This window comes from Anser anser, assembly GCF_964211835.1.
Source record: "Anser anser genome assembly, chromosome: 4".
Lineage (NCBI taxonomy): Eukaryota > Metazoa > Chordata > Aves > Anseriformes > Anatidae > Anser > Anser anser.
In genome coordinates, this window is record NC_139724.1 from 59,376,728 (window position 1) to 59,402,918 (window position 26,191).

The window sequence follows — 26,191 nt, forward strand, 5'->3', positions numbered from 1 at the left end:
CATGAACCCTCTACCTACTCTCTTCCAGTTTCTACAAATACAAATTGCTGGCAATGGGAGCCAAAATGGGATTTGAAGCACACCTAGCTGAGAACAAATAGAAAAAGTACAACTATGGAAAAAGACAACATTTAAGATGTTATAGTAACAAGTTACTGGGGATGACAGGTGACAGGGGAAGCTAGCAAGCTAACAAACGAACCATTTATGTTTTGGGGGATTTTTATGTGTTGCACGGGACACATTTATGCAAGTAAAGAAATAGAGTTCATGCTGAACTAAACTGTGCAACTACATGCACACTGAAGTATCATGCAAAGTTATTTGGAATACAACAACAACAACAAAGGTTTGAAGCCACTGCTGTCATATTTGCCATGTGCTGTGAATACACCCATGTGGATCTCAGCATCTTTTTAGCACTTGCCATTTCAGAGCACAGCTACCTTGGCTGGATTAGCTCTGAGCAGATTATATACAATTATATCAAAATTAAGAAGAAACACTCAAACACATCAACTCACTAAAACAAAAAGTCACTGGGCTCCAAACAGAATTGAACACAGATTTCAATATCCAATAGATCCAATTGTTTGTGGCCACTTGGCTGTTAAAACAGACAATCCCCTGGCAGAAAACGTGCTATGTATAGGTCTGTGCATCCATCCCTAATACAGTTGTTGAAATTATGAAGTTCTTGAGACCCTGATGATAGGGTCTGCATGGCTGGGTTTAACAAAACCCTTCCTTCTTTCAGCATGGCCAGTGGATTACAGCTTATTGTGAAAGTCTTAATGCACCGACACAGCGATGCACGAATGAATGCAGCTGCCATCGTTTACATGATGAGGGCCTCATGCCAAGTGACTCATGAGAAGCTACACTATAAATTAAGAGAGGGAGGAAGGTGGGGAAGGCACTTGAATGACACAAAGTCCCACCCTTCCTGTGGAACACAGCAGGGGGGATTCGTAGAGGCAGAAAGCAGCGATTTCCCAGTGGACAAATCACGCAACGGAACAGAAGTATTTTAGTTAAAAGCAGAGAAAACGTAAGGTTTTAATGAACATAGATGAGAGGGCACTATGACAGCAAATGCAACTAAAAGACGGAGAATGATAAGCAAAGAATTTTTAAATTCACGGCAAGATTCACAGGCACCCTTGTATGGATCCAACTCACGCATCACCTTCAGATCCTGCAGATCATTAAGGGCACCTCTCATTTTCATTCGATATACCTATAAGCAGCTTAAAAAACAAATTAACATTTCTTCCTCCCCTATAGCACAGGAGTAGAAACAGCAGAGAGATGGCAGACGTAATCTCCGAAGCCATAGTTCACCTTACTTTCATCACTGACTCATTTCTCCTAAATTATGCAGCAAAATTTGCACCTTCTGAGAAGAACTGCAAACTAATTAAGGAGCTGGAAAAGTACACAGGAAACACAAGAGAACTGAGACTAAAATGCAAAGGCAATAAATAGTGAACGGAAAAGAATACAGCAAACTTTTAACCATCCTTTTCCATACTTGAACAAGAAAAGCAGAACCTGAAAGATGTCAAATTCAGAACACTATCACCTCTATCTCATTGGGCGCAGGCAGCTCACCATTTTTCTTCTACACAGAAGCAAGACTTCAACTAATTTTCATCATACATAATTAATATTAAAACCAAAAATATTTTACAATAAATGAGATGTACCTTCTCAAGCTTCTGGCCTCACGCTAAACACGCGTTACTGGATATCAGAAACAAATATTCTTTACCTGCACACTAATTGAGCATATAAAGTTTTTTTGTTTGTTTATTTGTTTGTTTTTAACCCTCCTCAGAAGGGCACAACGCCAATCCAAATAGGGCACTGTGAGAGGTAAACTACCCCTCCCAACTTGCTAATCCTACCTGTCCCGGTCCTGTAATTTTGAAATGACATATTCCATGTAAACCCCTAAATGAATCCTTGCCTCTAGCCAAATAATTTCATGCTATTCTCCTTTTAAACTTCTAATCTGGATTTTAACAAGATGTATTGTTGACACTACCTACACAGCTAATTGCCAAGGTTCAGATGAAGACATTTTTAAATCTGTACTTGTTAATCTAAAATGAGCACCATCCCACACCATTTCTTCCAATTATGCCAACATTGAAGTTTAGCAAGTTACTGTTCTTTTTACCAAAACCTCAGAAAAGATCTAATTTCTCTTGTCTCACAGAAAAGTCAGTTTATCATTCCAGCATTGAACTGCAAGGGCTTTAAAATAATTTTGAAATGTAATCTGCCCATACTGTCCCTGTTTCAAACAGACCAAATTTCTGCCCATTTTGTGTCTTAAAGAATTGCATTTACCCTTGCAGATGTTTCAGAAAAGCATCTGTAATGTTTTAGTGAAAAGGATCTACTTACGTTATCAAATGCATTTTTCTTGTTCTCTCCACATCTTAACCACCATGTATGGCCCCTTTGCAGTCTAACAACTAAACTAGTAGTTTTTCTACTAGATTACTAGTACTATGGTAAGTTTCCGCCATTCCAAATTCTCTAATTGTTGTGCCCATTTCCCTTCTAAGTTTCAGAAACTTTGTTAAACCATCACGGGCTTGGAAGCTAAAAGGAAGGTGTAATTTCTAGTTATTCCTTGTAACCCTTCTAGAGTATCCTCTCAAAACAAAAAACAAACCAGCTTGCTGAATTTCCACAGATCTTATTAACAAATAAATATCTGGCAGTCTGCAAGTAAGAAAAGGGTGAAAACAGATCAGGTGAACACTAGTTGCAATAATAAAGCTGCTAAAGGTAAACAAACACAGTTCATTTTTTCTTATTTAATAAATAATATCAAAAAGTGAACCTTTTTTGTTACATTATTGGAAAAAAAACAGTTTCTTATCTAACTCCAGCAATTGTACAAGCCATAATGAAACAGATTTAGTTTGGAAAACCAGCTTTTTGGGTGCACATTCCATATCCCGTGTAAGTGGAGTCCAGCGTGCATGGCCTCACAACTAGTGATGACTTTTCCACTCCTGGGCTTGGTCTTCTTTTGTGTTGTTCTGGTTTCACGGGTGACCTCACTGTTCATGCGCAAAAAAACCAACCAAACAAAAAAAAATCCGAAACAAACATATTCCTTGGTTAACATTGAAAAGAGCCCACAAAAACGTGGCAAGGTTCAACACCTGATCAAGTCATAACTACTTTTATGATATATCATTGTACAGATGTTCAGTTATGTTTGTCACATCAACAGAAACATGGCATTTTATCTTTAGCCTTGTAGAAAAAAAATGAAGCCTGATATTATATGCACATATACACACACACAGTACACTTGACAAAAAAACACTTTTATGTGGTTTACATTTCACTTTTATTTAATCCTCAAAACTGCCCATATTGCAGGGTTTTTCTTGATGAAATATGGAACTGAGCAATTAATTCTACAAAATTATGGTAAAAACTTGCTCATTTTTCTACCTTATTGCTAAGAAACTTTACAGGTGCACAGTTTGTAAAAATAACCCTTTTAAGACTGAATGCATACACATGCTACAGGATTTAAAAAAAAATGACATTAGCGTAGCACCTCCGTATGGGGCAAATGCAGTGTTGAACACAGACAGAATGCTTACACAGTCAGAACTGTTCATTTATTTTACAGCTTCTAAAGGGAAGAAATTGTTCAGTCCTAAAAGGGTTAAGTAGAAACCCTAAGATACTTCTTTTTCTAACAAAGCTGCCACTCAATCCCACAGTACAGTGCTTGAAAACAAAGTCAAAAGTCTGGCACAGGAAAGTATACACATTTGTTCAGTACTCATAAACACAGCTGCTTTTGAAAGAAAGTAAATAATATGGTTAATAATTGAAGAGCATCTAGTTTCAAGATGGACACCTCTACGGAGTCTTTTAATCTACAAGTGGGTAGCTTACTTTTAATAGACACTTTGTTTCACTTGGCATTAATGTTTTTTATACGGGGAATTCACAGATTTATGCCTTGAGTTCGCGTCTTTTCAGGTAACCATTCTGATCTTACAAGTCTGTGCAATGAGAAGAAGTACAGAATATCATTATTAACACAGTTGTGGGATGCCCTCAGGGCACATAATTAGGAAAAACATCAGCAGCAGGTTATTAAAGACTATGCTAGTGTTGAATTCTGAAATGCAGTTCCAAACAAAAGAAAACAAGAAAAGGCAGAGCTAAGTTTGAGCACTTAATTTGCTTTTGCATCCTACAGTTGGAACTATAACAACATTCTGAACACAGACTCAGTTTCTATGTATACAGAATTAACAGCAGACTTAACAGCTAGACTTGAAGAGTTATAACTGTTTCATATTGAAACACTCTAAAAGTAGTTTTATCAAAATGCTGAGATATTGTTAATATCATGAAAATTGGTTAACAGCTCACAAGGCCAATAAATGTAACAATAACACCCCACAGGAAAAGGTTCAGGAAGATAACGTATCTGAACAACTGGACATCTGAACAACAGTAAGGACTTGGAAGACCATTTCTGTACTACAAAATAACTACTGGCAACAACAGAGCCACAAGCCCAAGGGAAAAATGGGGTATAAAATAGTCTTGTAAGCACAACTTAATAATCTGTTTTTCACCCACTAGGCTGTAGTGTGTAGAACAGCAGAAATTAGGCTAAGACATCAGGTTCTTTACAAGTCAAGGAGTATTATAATATATCTATTGGGCGAAATTATTGCAAATAAAGAAACTGAATATAAAAAAGTATTGCATTTATATGTAAAAATTTTTAAATAATGAGTATAAAAGCAGGTGTCAAGTTCTGAAAAGCTATCTAAAATATTCTCTGAAGGTTAAAAGGCTTGTTATGGTTTGCCTACTGTGTGTATATCATGGTTTGTTCTTGAATAGCCTTCTAAATCCGATACATGTATCATGTATTTTAATTCTGATTACTGATGAAAATCTGTGGCTCTTGATTTAAGCAGTACTGTACGATACTTATGTGCTTTGAACAAAAATGCTGAAATGATTCCTGCCACAAAACAATTAACATGAAGTTTTACAGCACATACACAAGTAAACAGGTTTGCAAGTAAATGCCAGTAAACAGTTTAAAACAGAGATAAGGCCACAATGAATTCTGCCCTTGGTCACTGAACAGAGATGAGGTGAGGCAGTATTCACTAGTGCTAAGAACCAGCATTGTGACTATGTCGTGGGAATAAGTTTCATAACACAGAAGAGCAAATATGAAGGCCTGTGGTAGAATACAAGCACATTTTGAAAGGACAGTGGCACTGATTTAAACTACTTAGCTAAATATGTTTTACAACGGATTTCTTCCTTTAACCACGTCGTTTTCACATGTACAACAGAGCACTAAAGCAAACAAGTAGAATGGAGCGTCGGAGTACACACACATGGTGCAGATGATGCTTTAAAATGGTGTGGGTGTTGGAACTGGAGTTAAGTGGTCAGACACACAAACTCTGTGAAAATGGTCAACAGGTAAGCTTGAAAGCAATGCACTGTAGGAAGCCACAGGTTCACATTTACACAGTAGTTGTGGCTCATGCTTCAGGGTACAGAAAAGGCTGAACACACCATAACATTTGTATTTTGGCTTTTAAAGAGGAAGATCACACTATCAAAACTTGTCCTATGAGTCTATGCCTAGTTCTGTGACTACAAATGAACTACTGGAATATATTTTCAAATACAAATGAAACAGGCAGGTCTACAAGGAGGGATAAAACATGGCAAAGTCAAAATGAAAAACAAACACAACAACCAACAAAGTCAAAGTGCAAATGAGCCTTAAATTTATGATGGAGAGAAGACTTGAACGTTGCACAAGCTGTTGGCAGGGAAAGAGAAACCCACAGGAAACAAGGATGGGAGGAGTTGACATCTTCATAGTGCTTTTGCGATTTTCTATTTGCCCATTTCCAAGTAATAAAATTTACTTCTAGTTATTATGGTATGATCACTTCACAATGAAAGCACGTTCTCGATACAAGTGTTACACTGAAGTCTGGCCTAATTTACCGAACAGTATGATGAAAAACATGCTTTTTGCGATTCTCAGTGATGAAGGGCATCACCTACCAATCCCATTTGCAGTACACACTTCTCGTGATATTTTAGTTACATGCCAACAAGACAGAAGACATGCTGCCAAATGAAGTTATTGGGAACATTCCACTTTTGAAATAAAACATTTAACTTACACTTAATACAAATTATGTACAAGATTAGAAAAACCTGAACAGATCCTGAAACATTTTCGGATGCAATGACTGTGAAAGGAGAGGGGGAGTAACCCAGTAACAACCCTTCAAAAACACCAACGTATGCCTGTGACATGAACAATCATTAACATGACTGCTTCAGATGCCACTAAAAAAAACCTCACGTAATGTTAGAACCTCAAGAATTATCACTATAAATACATATTTTAAAAAAGGAAAACAGAAATAACTATTAACAATGACTGAAAACAGAGCACTAAAGTTAACATACATTGCATGTATTGCAGGCAAGGCAGAGGCATTTTTTAAAGCTTTTGCACAGACTTCATATAATCTTAAAAAAAATATGCTGGCCTTTACAAGGTTCTACTTGCTGAAATAAAAACAATTTCAGTTCATAAAAAGTCACAAGACTTCAGTTTAAAAAAAGGAACAGTTCCAGCCACAGACCAAAAATATATATATTTTTTTAAAACTGGAAGAGTATGGTAATTAGATTATACAAGCATGGTCAGGCTTGGAACCTGAATATACTTCAGAGCAAAAGCTCAGAGGAAAAAAAATATAAACTATTTGGTAACAAAAGTGTACTATATGTTGTGATACAAAAAAGGTATGGTGAAAATGTACCTTTTATACTAAAGCTTATACAAGTTCCTTGGTCCATAAAAACTATGTTGTGTTCATGTTTTCTAGTTTGCTCAACATGTATCCCAGCCACATTTTTATTTCTTGCCCATTAAAAAAAAAACAGCTGAAAAATAGATTTTCAATAAAGTTCTTATGTTTCGGATCTATTTTTTTTATTGTGGCTTCTATATTTAAGATCAGCACTTGCAGGTAACAAGGTTCAAAATAATATCACCTAAAATGGAAAGGTGTTTTCCCATGAAACCACAAAAATTGTTCAGTTCTCTTGAATGTAGCACTTAAAAGTCAGTTAAAGTCCAAACAAACAACGGTAGTTAGGAAACTACAGTTGCTGTAGATGATGTGACGTTGGTTGGATTTGTGCTGACATTCGTGTAACTTCCCTCGCTGTTTGCAGTTGTTTCACTGGAAGCCATGAGGCTAGAGTTGGCTCTGAGGATTGCTCCAGCAGCACTGCAGTGCGGTCGTGGCCCTGGTTCCGGTGTGTATGTAAAGGTAAGGCTGGTGGAGTAAATTATGCCATCGTTACGGACCAAAGTTACTGGAACTTGGACTGGTTGACGGACCCACCTCCAACCCTCTCGAAATGCAGAAATATCTGGAACAACGCATAGCATGCTCTCTGCACATCTGAAAAACAGGAGAGTCAACTGAGTATAACAACACTTAAAGAATGAGTATACACTACGGAAAGTATCCAGTAAAATGTAGCCACTATAAAAGCAGCAGGAAATACAATACCTGTACATGGTTTCAGCTTCCACATCCCCAAACCAGACACGTAAATTTGGAGTGAAGTTCTGTCCTGTAAGTTCCAACATTGCTACATCCCCGCCACCATTCAACTGGAGTGGGGGTGAGCAGAAAAGAGAAAACCCACAAAAAATTAATAAAGACAAGAAGACCCTCAAAAAAACCTCACAGTATATACAAGAACTATGAACAATGCTGTTTCTATTAGCTGGATGAAACTGAAATAAACAGACCTACACAACTGGATTGTAAAGTAAACTCATCTAAAAGATACTGCCAAATAATTTGATATCCTGAAGGGATAATGACTGTTTGAAATAAAAAAAGTGAAAAAGGCTTTGAAAATGAAGAAAAAAGAATCTTTCTCAGAATATGTTAGGAGACCAAGTTTTTCAACAGTGGGTGGCTCATTTCTTAATAAGGTTTCAGTCTGCCTCTATTTGATGCATAAATAACTGTTTTAAGAGTCAAAATCAATTTCTAAATAAACAAAAGTCCTAAGGATATCACCATCATAGTATTTTAAAAAATAAAACTTTTAATGTACAAAATAGTATTAATATTATTCCTGTGATGGATATACTCACGTATTCTGAAATGTAGCTGAGAAAAATTACTGCAACATAAAGCAATTTTACCATTTATAAAGCTAGCGTGAATGTTCTCCTACAGTAGCCTCCAAAGGTGCTTTGAAGGTGAAATCAGCATGACAAAAATAATCTCACATGAAAGAGCTTATAAAAATAAGTAAATACATAAATCACTTACCTGAAGACTTTCTACAACAGGCACAGGTGTCACTGGAGCATGGACCGGTCCCATCCCCTCATAAAATGTGTACTCTGCTTTATCTGTGCTAATGATTGTCCAAGAAGCTCCGTCATTAATCATTTCTTTATTTGGTTCTTTTGGGCATGGAGTGGCCTTAGAAAGAAAGTTTGAAAACTGATCTGTAAAATTGTTTGACAATCACAGAGCTAAAAAGCATCTCAGTCAGTAACAGTGTCTATTAGTTCAATAACACGCTTTCCTGTTTTTCCTCTAACAAAATACACTATGGAAATAGTCGCATACAATTCAACAAACCTAGCAGAAATGCAAACTTCTGAGAACATTTTAATTCTCACCTATGATATAGCCACCTCTCCAACCTTCTTGAGTTGGATTTATTTAATAGGGTTCATTTTAGTTCAGCTTCCCAAGTTTTAACGTTATTCAATAGCCATTAACAAAACCTACAGCAACTAAAAGTAGGTATTTTAGTAGGACCTTGTGTTAATGACAAAGTGACCAAAACAGCCACAGACTGACATGGAATACTTTTCATTGCATGAATGGCCAATTGCCAAGACTTTTTTTTTTTTTTAAAAAAGTTGTTCACCTATAAAATGATGGAAAAAATAAGCTCATATTTCAGTGTTTGTAGAAAGACGTGGGAGAAGCTGAAATGACAACCTTGCAAATGGTTATGTTATGCTACTTTGTTATGGCAGCAGAAGCCTCTCCGAACAATTCCATTATCTAGCAACCAATAGTGCATAGGTTAAACACAGAAAAAAAGACGGACTGAAAAATTTTAAGTTTAATACCTAAATTCTGTTTGCTTCCATAAAGCTTTAAGTGCATCTAGGTATATAACCATAGACTTTACTCTTCAGAACTGGCAGATAAACTTCACAGATTAGATAAACTAGCACAAATTGCCTAGTTCAGATGAGCGGAAGTCAAGATCAAAGCCGAATTTGGGTGGACTCTTCATTCTGATACGATCAGGTTAAAAAACACTGAAAATAGCTTTCAAGAAAAGCCTGCAGTGAGGGTAGAAATACAGATCTTCCCCGGCTCAAGATTCAAATGATCTTTTTATTAGAAATATATGATGCTTCTAAATTACTAGCCCAACTTCGAAAGAGAAACTATTGTATACTGTTTTGACAAACGGCAATTTCCTTGCAGGTAGACTACAACTCCTGTTGGCATGAATGGACTAACATGCTTCAACCTGTAACAAATAAAACCAAGGATATCAAAACTGAATGAACCTGTACAGCATCCTTGTCTTGTCCCTTCAGACCTGACTCAAAAACGGGAGAAAAATGCCACAGAATTTGTTCTGACAACCCTGCTATGTTGAAGAATCATTTCAGGAACATGTTACTCCTCCTGTCACAGAAATCCTCAGAAGACTACTCGACAAGAGAAACATTTGTCTTTGTCATTTCCAAGCGTGGCAATTTACCTTCAGGCTCTTTTTTTTGTTTTTCCCCTAGATTTTCCTAACCTTTTCAACAGGCAGCACCAGAAGGTCGAAATGCTCTAAGGCCATGCTTAGTACCTCACGAATTGTCTAGATTCACATGGAGACAGGATGGGAAACAAACTGCACAACATTAATAAAGGAGAAAATTCCCCAAGGACTGGTAAAGGCAAGTCAAAAGGAATCAAAGTGATGGACTAAACGGCTACAAAATGTTACCAAAAGGCAGAGATGTAGCCCTTAATCCTTTTTTTGTAGGTTCATGGTCTACTGCTAGCTTTCTATAGCCCTCCTGCTTTAAGCCTTTAGTTTCTCTATACTGGGCTATTTTCATTCATCCATGACAACTGTCACCCTAAAGTGACAGTTTTTGGTTTTTTCCCCAGTGACCACAGACTGTCTAGACTCCTGCTATAGGAACTATATTCAGCAGTCAATGCTCAGCAGGTGAAAGATGCCACACATGCCTTTTCTACTGGTCTTGGTCTTCTGGTTCAAAGGAAGAAAGAGATAAAAAAGGATAAAATAGTCTCTCCTGCCACTGGCAGGAAGAGTTTATCTTCTGTCTTGATTTCAGGTACCAAAGAGTGATAACATCCTGATGTGCAACTTAACGGATGTTATTAAACAAAAAAAGCAGGTACCTACTCCTCTAAAAAAAATCATAAGAGTGGGTTGTCCTTTTACCTCAGCTCTACTCTCATGGAAAATTCAGAACTCTTATCAGACTGGGCTCTGCAAGTGTTGCATAAACTGTAGAGTGTTAGGCTGTCCCTGCAGTCCCCCGGGCATTTCCAGGATATTGAAGTAAGGCAGCTGTCACAGAAGCTGGAGTTGCTTCTTCATTCAGCCCTTCCCTCAGGGTAGTTTGAGAAAGATCAAACAGCAAGGCTGATTCCAAGTCACTGCAATTCCTGTTTCATTGCTTTCTCTTCTTCCTGACAAAGACCCATTCTGCTTTACGAGAAGGTACTTTAATAGATATATTATCTCTGCTATCCACTGGGGGAAGAACCACCAGACGTGGCCACTTGTGATCTCTAGGTCATGAATGTTTCCTGAAAACATGAACAAAGCATCTCATTCTTTCCACTGTCCTGGTGTAGGGTAGGATAGAATTCAATTGAGCCTTTACCAATCTCTCTGGTCCCTTCCCTTAAATTAAGGGAAATCTTTAAGAAGTTTGCTTTCCACTTCCCTGCTTCTACCTTTCTTACCCTGGATGCCAGAGCTCTTCTACTAACAAATTCCTGAGTCTTTCCTGAGTGTGGCGATCTTCCTGGGGCACATTATCTCTCAATTCCCCTTTGCTATTTGAGCTGCCCTGGATTTTTAAAGAGAATACGTTGCAATACTCAGATGGGCTTAAACGTGATGTTATTCTTGTTATTCTAATGGTAATTGCCACGCTGGAAGTCTGCTAAAAGCATGCTAACATACATGAGACTAAACCCAGTTTGTTGGCATATTATATGAGCTGTCAGAACAATTGCACACTTCTTTTTCTTTTTACAGCTATTCCTTAGGGTTTATTCCTGTTAAAGTAGCTCATTAGGTATATTTTTTTTCCACCTGCTGGAGAAATATTATTGAAGACAGAGATGGCTACATTCTTTAGGGACAAATCAGACTTCTGTGGCTTTACAAATTACCATGGTCAATTGCCTTAACTGTCTATATGTTTATGCTCTTAGCCAAGAGCAAGACAGTGCAACACTGCTGAGTATATCATGAGATATGACTACGATGAACTCTATTATGTCCTATTTGCTGTAAGCTAGAAGTGGGCAGACAAATAAATGGCAGAACTCCACTAGCACGTCAACTTGTTAAGTCACAGTACTCTATGTTTCCATTTCTTCCACTGAAGAAAACAGAAATTCATTGTCTAGACAGGCATGGAAAAGGTTATGGTGAAAGAAAAAACGTATTTTGGAAAAAGAAAGATAAAATGTGTTTCTTTCCATCCTCTGTCTTTTCAAAACAAAATATTAGACTCATTCAAAACCAACTGCAAAACTGGCACTCATACACATTTTGGGAATATTTGGGAAAAGTCTGCAACCATGCTTCTCATCTATTCAAACAGGTTTAAACAACTCACTTGAAACTGGATTATTCTCTCCTGGGAAAGGCACAAATACATTCTCTCAGTGTCTTTAAGGTAAAACGCACACTTATGGAGCTGCGATACTGGATCATCTGCATCCAATAACGCTGTTTGTTTATCTACTTTTCGAATTATCTGTGAATGAAATTGTACATATATGTTTAGGACAATTTCTGTACTTCATTACGTTGACAATTACACACGTACTATTAGTAAAAGAAGTGAAAGGTGGTATTTTTCAAGTTTCCATGCCGTCTGTTTTAATACCAACATAAGATTCATAATTCCTAATACTTTTGTAGGATACAATATTGAAGTGATACTCAGTACTACTGCTTCAATGTGTTGCATGCATATATATTTTACATTTTTCCCCACTCTTACAGCAAAAAACAAGTGCAGGCTTGAGCAAAATCTACTTTTGTTCCATTTCTTGATACACAGAAACAACAGGTCAAGTAGTAACAGGCTTCTGTCTGCAGAAGCACATGCTTCCATCACCAATAGCATCACGAACGTTATGGCAGACTGGCTAACGAACCAAAACAGCTGAAAATAAGGATTTACTTTAAAGGTATTGAGATGTCCTTAAGTACAGTTTTGGAAACACAACTATCATAGTATATCTTAACAGCTGGTCATTAAATATCACTTAAAGGAAACTGCAAAGAACAATTATTCCTTACAAGCTGACAGTTCTGTGCAAAAATATATGCTAATTTAATTCAGAGCTGTTACATTTATAAAAATTAAGTTATTCCCCTACAGACAGTGGAATTATGTAGCTTGGAATTTTAACTTCTACAAAAAAGAGCAATACTTCATGTCATGCAACATCAGCAGAAGCAGCAGCCACGGTGCTTGAAAATTTCTAAACCAACAATTAGAAAGCCAGCCACGTCCTCTGGGATTTCTAATGGTAATAAATGGCATTATTTGCAACACAATTTTCAAGGTTAACTTGTTTCTTCAAAGTTCCTCACATCAACTTACGCAATGTCTGCAAGTTACCTTGAAATTGCATCACCTTCAAATCACTCTTTTAAGGCAACATTTTAAATGTTTTCAATAGCAAACATAACAGAAACCTTCAGCCTGATTTGCTTTAACCTGCAAATCTATTTCTACCTACAAATAAGGTTTCTGGAATCAAATGATGGCATCTACTTTAGGCAGTAAGAAAATGTTAATTTGATGCCCACAAATAAAATGAGATCCCTCTTACTGAATTTCACATGCGCTGAACCAGATCAGTAGTAACTGGGTCTGGATTTTTTTTTGTCAGGTAACAGGATGATTTTTTTTTTGAGATTTATTTATATTATCTTTTTATACCATTTAATGCAAGCAGTCTATCTTATTCTTCAGCTGAGTTTGATATTAGGAAAAAACTTCTCATTACAGTCAGAGTAAGATACCTCTGGGAAGGGGAAGAAAAACCTTCCTGCATAGAAGGTTGGTTTTATATTGGCATGTTTAAAAAAAACACTTCTAATTAAAAGTGGAATTAGCAAAATCTTGTATGAAATTCATAATGGTCTGACAAACCACAATTTCACAGAAGATCTCATAGGAAGCATGGTTTATTATTAGTCAAAAAATTCCACTTAGGATGGCATTAGGTGCAGAAAACAAGAGAAAAAAAATGTAATTCTATTTAAATTTATTTATAAACAACATTACTGTGTATCCATCAATAAAAGATTTCTTAGTTCACAAATCTTAAGTTCTTATAACCAATTTTATATCTGTGACAAATGGTTGAAAGTTTCTAATTTTTTTTAATCATTCTAAATGTAGTTGCAATGTTATATATTTAATACAGCATTAGTAAATGAACAAAATGTTTTTGCAAGATGTTGGTATAATGATGTAGCCTTAGAAGTACATACTTGGTTTTGGTTTGCTTTTAGTTTCAAATCAGTAGAATATTTTAAAATCTGCGCTGAACTCAACAAATGCATTGTCCTACAGGTTGTAAAGTCTTTACTCATCTATTCAATATTGAAAGTATTTTGCTAGACTGTGACCTACATTACTGTTTTTAAAATAGACTTGTATTTTCTTAAGGACAGCTTGCAGATTAACCTACTTTGGTAGGTTTGAATTTTGAAAAAAATAATTCCCTGTGCTTAATTTACAAGCTGTTCTTTACTTATAGAATTAATATGCAGATACAAAGATAAAAATATGCTTTTATTAAAATGAATGCCATTTTCCATATAAAACACATATTACTAAAAGGAAACATATAAAGCCAGAATTGTAAACAATGCAAAACCAACTATGCGATTACACTAACTAACCATCTACAAATTAATTATAGCACTGGAGAAATTAAACTGTACCAGTCTTGGGAGTGCCATGCCAGTAACTGAGCATACAAGTTTGACAGTCTGCCCATAATGAATGTAGCCGTCTCTCACTGTGAATTCTTCTCCTTCTGATTCATCATCATCCACTGCACGAAACAGGAAGTTCCACATTATTTGTTTTGATAAAAGTTTTTCTTGATAAGAGGAAAATTTAATATCACACTATTACATCAAATATACACTCAGTAACAAAACAAATCTGAGCTTGGGCAATTAGTAAGAAAGAAAAATGCAGGACTTTTTTGTGGGGATGGAGGGAGGGGAAGTTAAAAATATATATTCCTTCATTTTTACTTACAGAGGTGAATGTAAAATGCTCCCCACTGTTGTGAACTGGCATGGAAATTACCGCCTTCTACGTGCAAATATCTGGTGCTAACTGTTTGGGATCGAAGTCTATTAAATAGTGCCACTTTTGTCCCTGATGCAATACATACTGCAAGGAATACATACAGACTTCAGATTATAAAATTACTTTGCTAGTACACAGAAAAGTAAGAAAAAGTCACAAATACAATAAATAAACTAATAAATAGCGGAAATCAAGAAATAATTCTCACTTACTACTTAGATTACAAAATATTTGTGACAGACCAAAAATAGTCACAGAATTACAAGTGGGAAACATATAGGGGCTGTTCTCCAAAGGCATGCTAGTTCACAGAATTATGCCACTTGGCCAAATTGGCCAGTGCTTGCCAGCTGATTTTTTTCTTCTGTTCACAGCTTTCAAACAATTGATTATTTGAGCAGAAGCTTTAGCTTACCCTTGAGAAGTACTTAAATTACTTTCAGTGATCATCACATTTGAAGTATAAAAAAAATTATTCTTACAAATGACAATCAATTCAAAGGAAGACAGACACAAGTATATAAAATTGTAACCATGCAACCTGAAATTCTCAGATCTGAACTTACTTATTGCTCAAAAGGGAGAAAGGATAAGTCTGCTCCCCTAAAAAAAATTCAGCAACTATCATTTTGTCATGAAAACAGGCACGTTTCTTTTACTTGGTTCACATTTACTACCGAAGGATGCTTGGTTCATATTCACTGTCCATCAACACTATCTGTCTGAATACAAAGTCAGCAGTGCATACTCTGAGCCCACGGGTGTGAACTGCACAGCACCAGACCGCCTTTAGTCATGTGGCAAGCTAGCGCCCCGAGATCCACATTCCATAGGTGAATGGGTTCCAGCCCAACACAGATGGAAGAGCCTTTTAAAGCACTAGTGAAGAGAGAGAAAAACAAACAAAAAAAAACACGGCATCTCTTGAGGTGCTCCAGTGGTATGCAGGCAAAAAACTTTGGAGAAAAAGTAAAAATGCTCCCAATTGTACATTAGCACCAGAGATATCTTTAGTTAAAAAACATGGTAAGCAAGTAAATCTGGGTGAAACATCACCACACAGATTTCTTAACTAATTATTTATTAGTGATCATGCAAAATATATTAAAAGTAAAACCAATATGAAATGGCATGAGACAGTAAGAAGGTGGCTGTGACGTGAAAAGGCACGGTGTGGGTAATGTGTGTTACTCTTACTACAATATGAAAGTTACCTCTTTGCTACTGGTCAAAATATCCTAAGCACCAGATCAAGGCAGCTTAAGGGATTCAACAGCTTAGAAAGCTGAGATAGAGCATTCTTTATGCATTTGCTGACAAGGATTTCCTCCTCAGAATAAAGTTTTTTGGTGGACCTTTTATATTTACTAAGTAATTGTGACTGCATAAAACCCAACAGTATAATCTACATTGGAACACTTTAAAATATACTCGTGTACAGTTCTAAAGTAAATTAGAAAAAACGAATTGAAAATTTTGTTGTATTTTATGTTGTAGTCAAAATCTCAGAACACATCAAAAATGAGTAGGAGGCAAAATGAATTGCTACATAAAGAAAAGAACTGTAGAATACTTACAGTCTGCATTTTTCAGTGACTGTTTCTTTTTAGAAGGCTTGGAGATGACTTTGATTCGTTTACTGAGGAACACACCGATGTCATCACTATTGCCATAGAACATTTTTACTGATAACATGAAGTGCTTTCTCTTGTCTGAATCTGATATGTATAACGTTTTGGCAGTGCAATAATTCTGTAGGTAAAAACATACTATTGTTTCTTTTTTCAGATTAGCCCAGTTCAAGAAGCTATACACATCATTGTGAACAAAACTGGAAACTGACAAATTATTTTCTAAAGCAGATCAGAAATTGCTTTTTCCATCTCTTCCCCCTACTGACAACGCCTGATTTTTTTTCCCAATTCATATGGAACACTTCCATATGGACATTTTCTTATGAACTACTGCTTAGCTTTGTGAAGTTTAGCACCTGAGTTTAATTTCTTTAATTTCTTTCTAAATACCCTTGCTAAGGCTAGAAAGCAGATGATTAGAGACTAGCTGTATCAAAGCCACATCTGAATGGGTGAAAGCACTACTAAAAATTACGTTCAAGTAGAGCTATAAAGGCAGTACAGCAGACGTGCACAAGAAGCTGCTTGGGCAAAAAAATGCATTGAAACAAGCTTTTCTTGAAAAGATAAGAGAGGATTGGGTTTTGAAGCCAATGGAAAGTTACTAATAGCTAAGCGGCTGAACTAGGTGACAGCAAGAGCTTAAAAATCTCAAGAACTTTTATTATCCTTCATTTTAAGAAGTGAGTACTCAGAACCCACACAAAAACAGTGTCTATCTTGGCATAACAAACACGTTTCTGAGAAATTATACTATAAACTTTAAAGCTGTAACATCTTCAGTGGGATTCTGTGAAATCATGTGTTTAAGCTACAATGTACGTATGGTATGCATTTTGCAAAAACTCCTTGAGTTAGTAATTGCTCGTGGAAGCAACTAACCAGATTTCAGAACCGTTTAAAGAATCTGTTCAGATCAGACCCAAATCATCCATCTAATTGTGGTGACCTAGTCAATGGCTTCCGTGGCAGCAAATAAAAGAACTCTGAATCAACAACCTACAAATGAAAAGTTAGTATCTTGCTATGATCCCATGAACCAAGTCCACTGACTGAATTGTCCTATATTTTTGGAGGTATTTTTAAAACCACTTACGCAGTATCTGCTAGAGTTTAATGAAAGTTACAATAAGCCAGTGCATTCCTTGAAGGATGCACCACGTAGTTATGACATCCTTTGTGGTAATCTGAATGTTTTATTACACTTCTACCTTTCCTTCCAAGTTCAGCTGCTGCATTTCTTGGTCGCTGTTTCCTATCCCAATGAAGGCGCAGGGTTGTGACTCTTGCTCAGTACAACCATCCCGTTCCATTTGCTCTTTTTTTTTCTTCCATCCACTGCCCATAAGATACACACATGGAGGGGGACAAAAGAACCTAAAAATGAAGTGAATTATGACATTACACCCAATTTTTAAGGAAAAAAAACAAACACTGAGACACAAACTGTTGTAGGCCCAAAGCTTTCTCAATCAATTTACACTTTGCATTACAGTTTATACATGCATGCACTTCATTTGCATTGAATATTTCCTAAAATGCAAATCAAAAAAAGAGAAAAAGCAAGGAAAATTAGCATTAGATGCACTGTCACTAAGCATCTTTCCAGTTCAATGACAGCTAACAGTATCTCTATAAATGAAAACACTTTTTACCTTTACAAAGGGGAAATACTCTTAAAGAAAGTAGAAAGGCCTTAAAAGTGATTACACTGTTTTGCTTTTGTAGGTGATTAACAGGATTAAGACATGCAGGACTGTTCTAGAAACTAATTTAATGAACAACTGGTGATTACAATCCCTAAACATCTTGGGTTTCATCATTAGTAAGGGAGGGAGTTTATTTTATCCAAGCATAAATCTCTTTTAGGTGATTTTACATCTTCATCAGTAATCATAAAAAACAAGATTTACTCTTTGGCAGCACTGACTGAAGTCAGTCTAAATGCTATTTAAAGCATGAAGTTCAAAAATAATTACACTATTACAATACCATGTATTAGTCTTGAAGTTTCTGCAAAATGATGAAAGGCAAATCCTATTTGCTTTTGTGTTGAGTTTAGCCAACAGCTGCAGTGTTTTTATCATCACTTATCATCACTTTATCATCAAAGTTGAAAAAGCAAAAGAACTACTAGTATATGCTAGTTATGGAGGAAGCTAAAGAGGCATGAAGGGAAAGGATAACTGAAAAAGTTTCTAATTATTCTAATTCAAATTGGAATACAGTACTTAATTTGGCACTTTTGAAATCCAACGAGGACTCCTACCTTATCCCTGTAGGTAGGTACAATTTTTTGAAAATTTGGTCTGGAACAACTAAGCTCATGGACAATTTTTCTTAAATACTACAATAACCTTAATTAGTGTAAATCAGATTTAGTATGAAATCAAGCTTAATATACTTCATCACTTCAACTATTCAGCACTATTACCTTTAACAGCAATAAAATTATTTTAAGTAATAGACTTCTAAACAGAAGAAACCAAAATCCTTCATTAATAACAATATAATAAAAATGTAAATAGTAAGGACCCATACAACTAAACGTAAAGATTTGTAACTATTTCAGTTAAGGCATGCAATTAACTTATATTCCTTATTAGAGAAACAAAAACAAACAAAAAAAAGAATACAAAAAAAAAGCCAGCTTTTAAAAGCTTATCTTGCCAAATAAACTCACAGTCACAGATTTTCACTTAAACTTCTCGCTCTTTCAGGAACACGTCAAAACTGATGATATACCAATATACCATACAGCTTAAATATGTAGGAAAATCTTTCGAAGTACAACACAAACTCTGCTTTGAAAAAAAAGACTGCCTACAAAAGGGAATTTGTAGAAGGTAGATTCATATAGAAGGTCAAAAGATTTGCATGTTTGAAAAACCCATGAAATTAATTTGTGGAACTGCTCATACAGATTGCTTTTTAAACTTACTAATTCAAAACCAACAGAACTAAATGATCTATTCCCTCCATTATGATAATCCACTTCAGCAGAGACATAGCATAACAATTTTTTGCTCCTTTTATTGCCTTCACACTGTTGTGAAGGATAGAAATTTTGATAAATATGGAATTGGGAGCTAATGGAAAGCCACTTGTAGAAGTGAAGTATTCAAAGTTTAACAACTAACATTTTTTTTGTGCTTATTGCATCAGTATTAACTATTTGCATTTCATTTTTGGGGGTAATTATGGGTCAGATGAATACAGGGATTTTTTTTTTTCTTCCAGTCAAACATGCAGAACATTAAAACAGCAGGTAAAAACTTGCCAATTTGCAAAGCAGATGTTTCCTGATGAATTGTCAACTTGAAAAACTACACAATAAACTGCCTCAAAAAAAAAAATTAACAGCTTCACAGTAGTGACACAAGAGAATACTTCCACTAGCCCAGCCTTTAATGAAAAAGCTGAAATTTACTGTTATCCGACATTAGAATGCATTATTCACACTTTACTGCTGTAAGCAGAGAAGTTCTGAATTTTGAAGATCACTTCAAATAGAAAGAGCAAGTGGTAATAAATAACTCTTATGTGACAGCATACACCATCTGTACCACCTTTTGGCTTATTATATCTTTACTATCTTTTGCTACCTGACATCTGTTCCAGCTTTCTTTGTGAAGATGCTGAATGACGCAGCAGGGAGTATTTAAGATCACCATGAGTATCTCAGACTCTAATCCCCTTCCCTTCCTACTACAAAGTTTTCTCCTCAAAACCACTAATGCATTTTCTACTTTTCAATTGCATTTATTCAAAAAAATTAGATCAGCGCAGATTACATGACCTCATTTCCCTCAAATGCTTCTTTACCTTAAAGGAAAGATGACCTTAATAACCTTATGTTTGTAATGACAATTATGTTCAATATGTCATTACGTCAACTACGTTCAATGATAATGGTTAAAGTCACAGAAAGGTATTAAAGTGCAGGGCGTTTACTTTCTGCAGAACAACCTTGTTTATATTCCTTATATTCCCAGCTCTAGATGTGAATACAATAGTCGTTGTTAAAAATCTATTCTGAGGATTACCTAGTTGGTTGCTGTAATTTCTGGCACGTTGTAGGAAAACACACAAAAAAGAAAACAAAGCAAGAAATAATACCTTTAGCATTACACTGAGAAAATTCTGTCTGCAGCCGTGTGATCATATTTAAAGAAATGTATCGATATACACAGACATGTATGTGGGTCGGAAGGAAAGGAGGAGAAGAGTCCCGTTTCTGATAGACCAGCATGGGGCCAAGCAGGGCAGTGATTATGCCCAAGTGGTGTTTAGGAAGCCTGCTCTACTTCAGCATCCCAGACGGACCACCACCGTCTTGTTTCCCCAGCAAACAATGCTTTTCAAATGGGGGCTACGAACCAGCTCCAAGGTTAGGAAATGTCATGGGGTTTTGTTTGTTTTTGGGAAACTGGAAGTAACAGATGCATCTATACAAGAGCTGATATTTCGGAAACACACCTGGATTGGCAGAAAAAACACATCACATAGTCAGCTTCTGAACTGTCAAACTCCAATGCCAATCCAAGACCCCTTCTGAGCAGAACAGTGTTAACAGAAGCATTCCCCCAACTTTGTGATCAACAGTTGTAAGCTATATCCAATTAAGAAATTATATACAGACTAAAAATTGATATCAGCATTTAACAGAACAATACTTAGCAAAAAACGAAACCAAATTCCTCAAGCTCTGTATTACAAACAGGTATAACACCATGAAGAAAGCATCACACATTTGCTTTTCTTCCTCATGTAGTCTTTTTGTCTATATTACTGGTCAAAACACCTGAAAAAAATCCCGAACTTTTTTCGTATCTATTTGCATTTCAGCTTTACTCTAAACCAAGTCCTTGACATGACTACGGCCGCTAGGTGGCAATAAAGACCTGTAAGAAAGAAGCTTTAACCCACTGCTGAAGAGAAAACAAGCCACAACAATTACAGCTCTTTCTAAATTGAAACTGAGAAAAACATTGGGAAACTTTGGATTACTGAACAAAGAAATAGACCCTTAACTTAGACCATTTTAAGTTAAGTTTCAACTAGAAAATGAGAGGAAAGAGTGAGTGACCATGATTTCAGTGGGTTTTCTTACGTGTCAGCCTTCAGATACAGACAAGTACAGCACGGGGGCTTTTCACTTCTTCAAAACCCCAGCAACCCACGTATAGAAAAGGTTAACTAACAATTTTCTATGCAGAAGTGTGAATAAAAGGCACAAGTATCCCCCTGTTTCTAATTTTCACAGAGTATTAAAAAATGTGTCTGATACGTATAAACTAACTGCTAGGAAGCGTTTCTCCTTAACAAACCATTTCCCATGTAAATAGGAATGTAAACATTTATGATGAGAGGCTGGCTTTCAGATAACTGTGAAATGGAAAAAAACAAGAAGGCAAATCGCCTCCCCAGAATAGTTAATTTAGGTAATTTCCAGTGTTGCTGATGGGGAAAATGGCAGGACAATGCTTGGTGGAACAAATGAAACTGCTCCTCCTTCAACAACCTTTGATTTACAGGGCCTACCTCTTTTTTCTTTAACCACAAGCTAAAGTAAGAGTGAGTGGGAGGCAGAAATTATTCTGAAGTATTAATCTGACCTATAGCAGAAAATGATAGCTGTTGTGGGGAAAGGCAGCTGCCTCTGGTTCTTCTGAGCTTGGTCAGAATTTTCAGTACAGAAGTGGAAAATCACAGAGGATGTGATTTCCTCTTTGGATTTATGACATTTTCTCTTAATACCTCTTCTCTGTGCCACGAATGGACTGGTAATTCCTTGCTGAATGAGCAGTAAAACAAAAAAGGGCATTCCTCCACGAGGTAAACACCTAACAACTTGATCTGGAAACCGCACGAGATCTGATCAGCTCTTTAAGCTTGTTCATTACTGGAGTGTAGCAACCAGGAACAGCTTCATCGGACAAAACCCACTCCACGCTTGCTAAAGCCTCATGGCAAGGTGCAGATTCAGTACCTCCTATTTGCTGATTTAAGGCACAGTGACTGGCTGAACCAGGAAAATATTTTGGGATACCAGGTTAAATATACGAAGTACTTTCAGCAACCTAACCCCACAACATGCAGTTGAGAACAGAGTTCTTGTGGACACCTCGCTTCTCAAGCAGAGGCTGCCTTCCCTGTGATGCCCCAGCTTTGCACCTTCCAAGGATTTGTGACTGGTGTAACCAAAATGACTGGCAGTTTTAGATTGAACTATCAGTGGCACTGATGTTAGCCAGGAAAGATCAGAGAGAGGATCAGTCTCCTAAAATCAAAAGGCCTCCACCACTTGCCTTCTTTCAGTATAATTTCGTTTCAACCAAGGAACGGACACAGTACTACCAACTATATTAAGGCTACAAGCGCAGAAACGCGGTACAGGAAACAGAAGCAAGCTGTTACTCATTTCTTCTGACACATCCAGCCCACCAGACTGGAAACCGAATGTTTTTTCACGGCAAGAACACCAAGCTGAGGTGTCTAAGGGAGCTCCCCTTCATTCCAGACGACTTCAAGGGAGGAACAAGATAATTTCTATTAGTTTCTGAGTCTTGACTGCAACAATCAAAAGAGGAATAGGAGGAGCCTTTGGCAGAACCTGCAATATTGTTTTTAATCAGACAGTCACCCAAGGAGAGGGCAATATTCCCTCAGCCCCTTCAGCCAACTAAAGCCGATCAATACAGAGAAACACGGTAGAGAAGCTACCCTTACTGAACCTGCCAAGAGAGGAAAGGGCATAAAGTAAAAGCAGATCAGGTTATGACATTGCTACCTAGCTGTGATGCACTCGATGCTCTTTTAAAACCACAGGGTTCTGTTCCCTAAGGTTTGCTCTTTTCAAATACCCAAGTCATCCATCCCTCTGTTCATCTTTTCAAAGTCAGTGCCTTAAGGAGGATTTAGAAGTGTCTACCACATTTTCTTTAACTCCGGGGTGCCATTAGCAGGGAAGTTTTTCCTTTGTACCCGTTGGTCAATTGGGCCAGGGCAGGAGGCTGTCAATTACCCACCCTGCTCTGAGCGTGCAAACACCCAGCAGTCTTCTCTCCTTCGGAGCTGGATGGACTGACAACATCCACTGAAGAACACAACACAACAAGAAACAAACTAAAAATAATTGGGTGCTAGAGTGCTGAGGATAAAGAAGTGGAGCCATGAGGTAAGCCCTAGAAAAGGCTACGCTCTCAACAACAAACACAGCGCAGTGAAGGGGAGTGTTTGAGCAGGAATTACAGAAGGTCCTTCACCAACAGCCGTAAAACAAGATGCAGCTAGAACATTTGCAGGCTAATCAGCAGTGATAATGTTTAAACTGGAACAGCATGTAGCCCACAAGTACCAGCCTGGCCCTCAGCCTCTAACAAACATCATCTTGGAATCCAAAACACTTGAGTCCTTCAACGTGTTGAATGTTCACACTGTTCAAACTGCGTCCCTTGTGCTAAGAAGGACCGACTCTGAAGAGAGAAACCTCAGTGAATAGAAGTATGGGGAGGAGGGAAGGGACACGACAAGCACAAGCCAAACACCCACACTCGTTAGGACTCAACATCATCTGAGCCTCTGTCAGCTGAATGCCCTGACAGATGGCAGCCATCCAGCAGGAAACATTAGGCAAGAAGTCTTTAATTCAGCTCAAGTCCAGCACCAGGCTTATAGCCGCCCGACTTCTTCGTTAAATAAAACAACAGGAACTCCAGACAGGGCAAGGCTACTAAGAAAGGTCCACTCAAAGAAGAAAGAAGCCTCCCTTCATTAGCACGCTATTATATCGGGACGAGTATCAGGAACACCCTCAAACTGATGCAGAAAGTCTCCACCTACGTGGTAGCAACCTGGAGCTGTCTTTCTGTGAGGACACTTAAACCAGACCATATCACGAGAGATCTGTGCAGTCTACAACCAGCTTTCAACAGAGCATTTCACCATCTACTAAACCTCATCAAAACAGTGAAAGGCAGTTATTGCACCAGACTTCTAATTATGCCATGCAAAGTTTAATAATGATAAATATCTTCCAACACTTCACAACAAACAAAGCTTAAGGAGTGGAACAGAAGCTGGAAGGGTGTTTTTTTTTTGTTTGCTTGTTTTTTGCCTCTATATTTCTATATTTCCTTAAGAGACATGTCATTTAAGAAATCATTTTGTGACTTTTTTTATTTCTGAACATAGTGCAATATACCTTATTCTTTATGGATCAAAACCTAACCAGTCATACCCATGCCGTACTGAAGTCCTGTGGAAAATCTGGCATTTGTCAGTAAAAACAGGTATGAGATATGTCTATAAAGATGTACAGAAAACAACTCTCTTTAGAAATGGTATTTACTATTAAAAGGGATGAAAACTTGATTAACTAGTTGCATGAAGCAGCCTTAAAACTTCACTAATTTTTCCTCAGTCCAACAATACAAAAGATGAAAGGGCACTTTCTGCTATGAATAAACCAGAAGCAATTTAAAAATTCAATAAAATAAAATAAAATAAAGAAGCTAATTAATCATTCCGTTGCACAAGGTACCTTGGGGGCACACAAGGATACAACGATTTAATAACTAGAATTTTTGTTTATGCTGACAATCTAGATAACAACAGGACATCATTGCTGGTGCTTACAGCCTGGGAGCTAGCAGAACAGTACCAGAAATAGTCTAAAACGTGGGTTAGTAACACAAAAGAGGTTTTAACTGAAAAACGAATTATTAGCATGTATTCCAAACACCTATTTCATCCCTGTACCAGAATGGCAATCAGATCACCGAATCATCCAGGTTGGAAGAGACCTCCACAATCACCCAGTCTAACCTCTGACCTAACACCGACAAGTCCTCCACTAAACCATATCACTAAGCTCTACGTCTAAACGTCTCTTAAAGACCTCCAGGGATGGTGATTCAACCACTTCCCTGACCAGCCCATTCCAATGCCTAACAAACCCTTTCAGTTGTTCTTGTAAGAAGTTCTTCCTAATATCCAACCTAAACCTCCCCTGGCGCAACTTCAGCCCATTCCCCCTCGTCCTGTCACCATCATATTATTTTATAACAAGCATCCAACTGTTTTCATTCCCAGCCTTCTTTTGCAGAGCTCTGAAATCCTGCACACAACAACTGACACGCTCCCATTTTTAAGCAGTGAAACTGAGATACCTTTCAGGAACGACTACGGCAGTGCTGAGTTAGGCAACTAAACCGCACCTCGCAAAATCCAGGTGGTAGAAGAATGCCTAATGTTGCTTTGCAATCATTTCAAAGCAGCGAGAAACCAATTACTAATTTACAGAGTGTTACCAGTACTCGAGAGTTTAGGCAATGCATGTGCCAAAGTGACTTTCACAGCATCAAACGAAGCATACACACATATTCAAGGCAACAGAAACTGTTAGCAGACGATTTGAAGCTCTGCCCTGTGTTCTTCATAACACTTCTTCAAGTTTTCCAAACAGTAATGGAACATTTAATAATCAAAACAATGTACTTTATCTTCTTATTTTTCTCCCTTCTTCTGATGCAATTTGTTCTCCAACCTAATGAGACACAGGGCAGGTTTGCAGAATGTTCCTGCTTTCACGAGAACTGCTCCAGCCCCAGGAGAAGAAACTGACTGAAGTTACAAGCAAGCTGTTTCGAGATTTGCTTTCATATCTGCTGGCACGCACCTCATTTTTCTGGGACTAATGCGCTTAATTCCTCTGCAATGAGCCTTAACTACGCAACTCTTGAATGACAATAAATCTGAGAGGAAAACAGACTGAGGTATCTATATTGCCATGGTTAATCTT

At 37.2% G+C, this 26,191-nt stretch overlaps 1 protein-coding gene across 2 annotated transcripts in view; it reads right to left on the reverse strand.

Annotated features, from left to right (window-relative positions):
• Positions 1-2,819: 2,819 nt before the first annotated feature.
• Positions 2,820-26,191, reverse strand: part of RBPJ (recombination signal binding protein for immunoglobulin kappa J region) — a 59,318-nt gene continuing 35,946 nt past the window's right edge. For both annotated transcript variants that reach the window (XM_083833802.1, XM_083833801.1), the window contains exons 4-11: positions 17,598-17,763; positions 16,330-16,504; positions 14,699-14,836; positions 14,374-14,486; positions 12,020-12,160; positions 8,427-8,582; positions 7,647-7,750; positions 2,820-7,535 (exon numbers count right to left, since the gene is read on the reverse strand). In XM_083833802.1, coding sequence (XP_083689928.1) covers positions 7,220-7,535; positions 7,647-7,750; positions 8,427-8,582; positions 12,020-12,160; positions 14,374-14,486; positions 14,699-14,836; positions 16,330-16,504; positions 17,598-17,763 — 1,309 coding nt within the window. In that variant the 3' untranslated portion in view covers positions 2,820-7,219. The remainder of the gene's footprint in view (positions 7,536-7,646; positions 7,751-8,426; positions 8,583-12,019; positions 12,161-14,373; positions 14,487-14,698; positions 14,837-16,329; positions 16,505-17,597; positions 17,764-26,191) is intronic.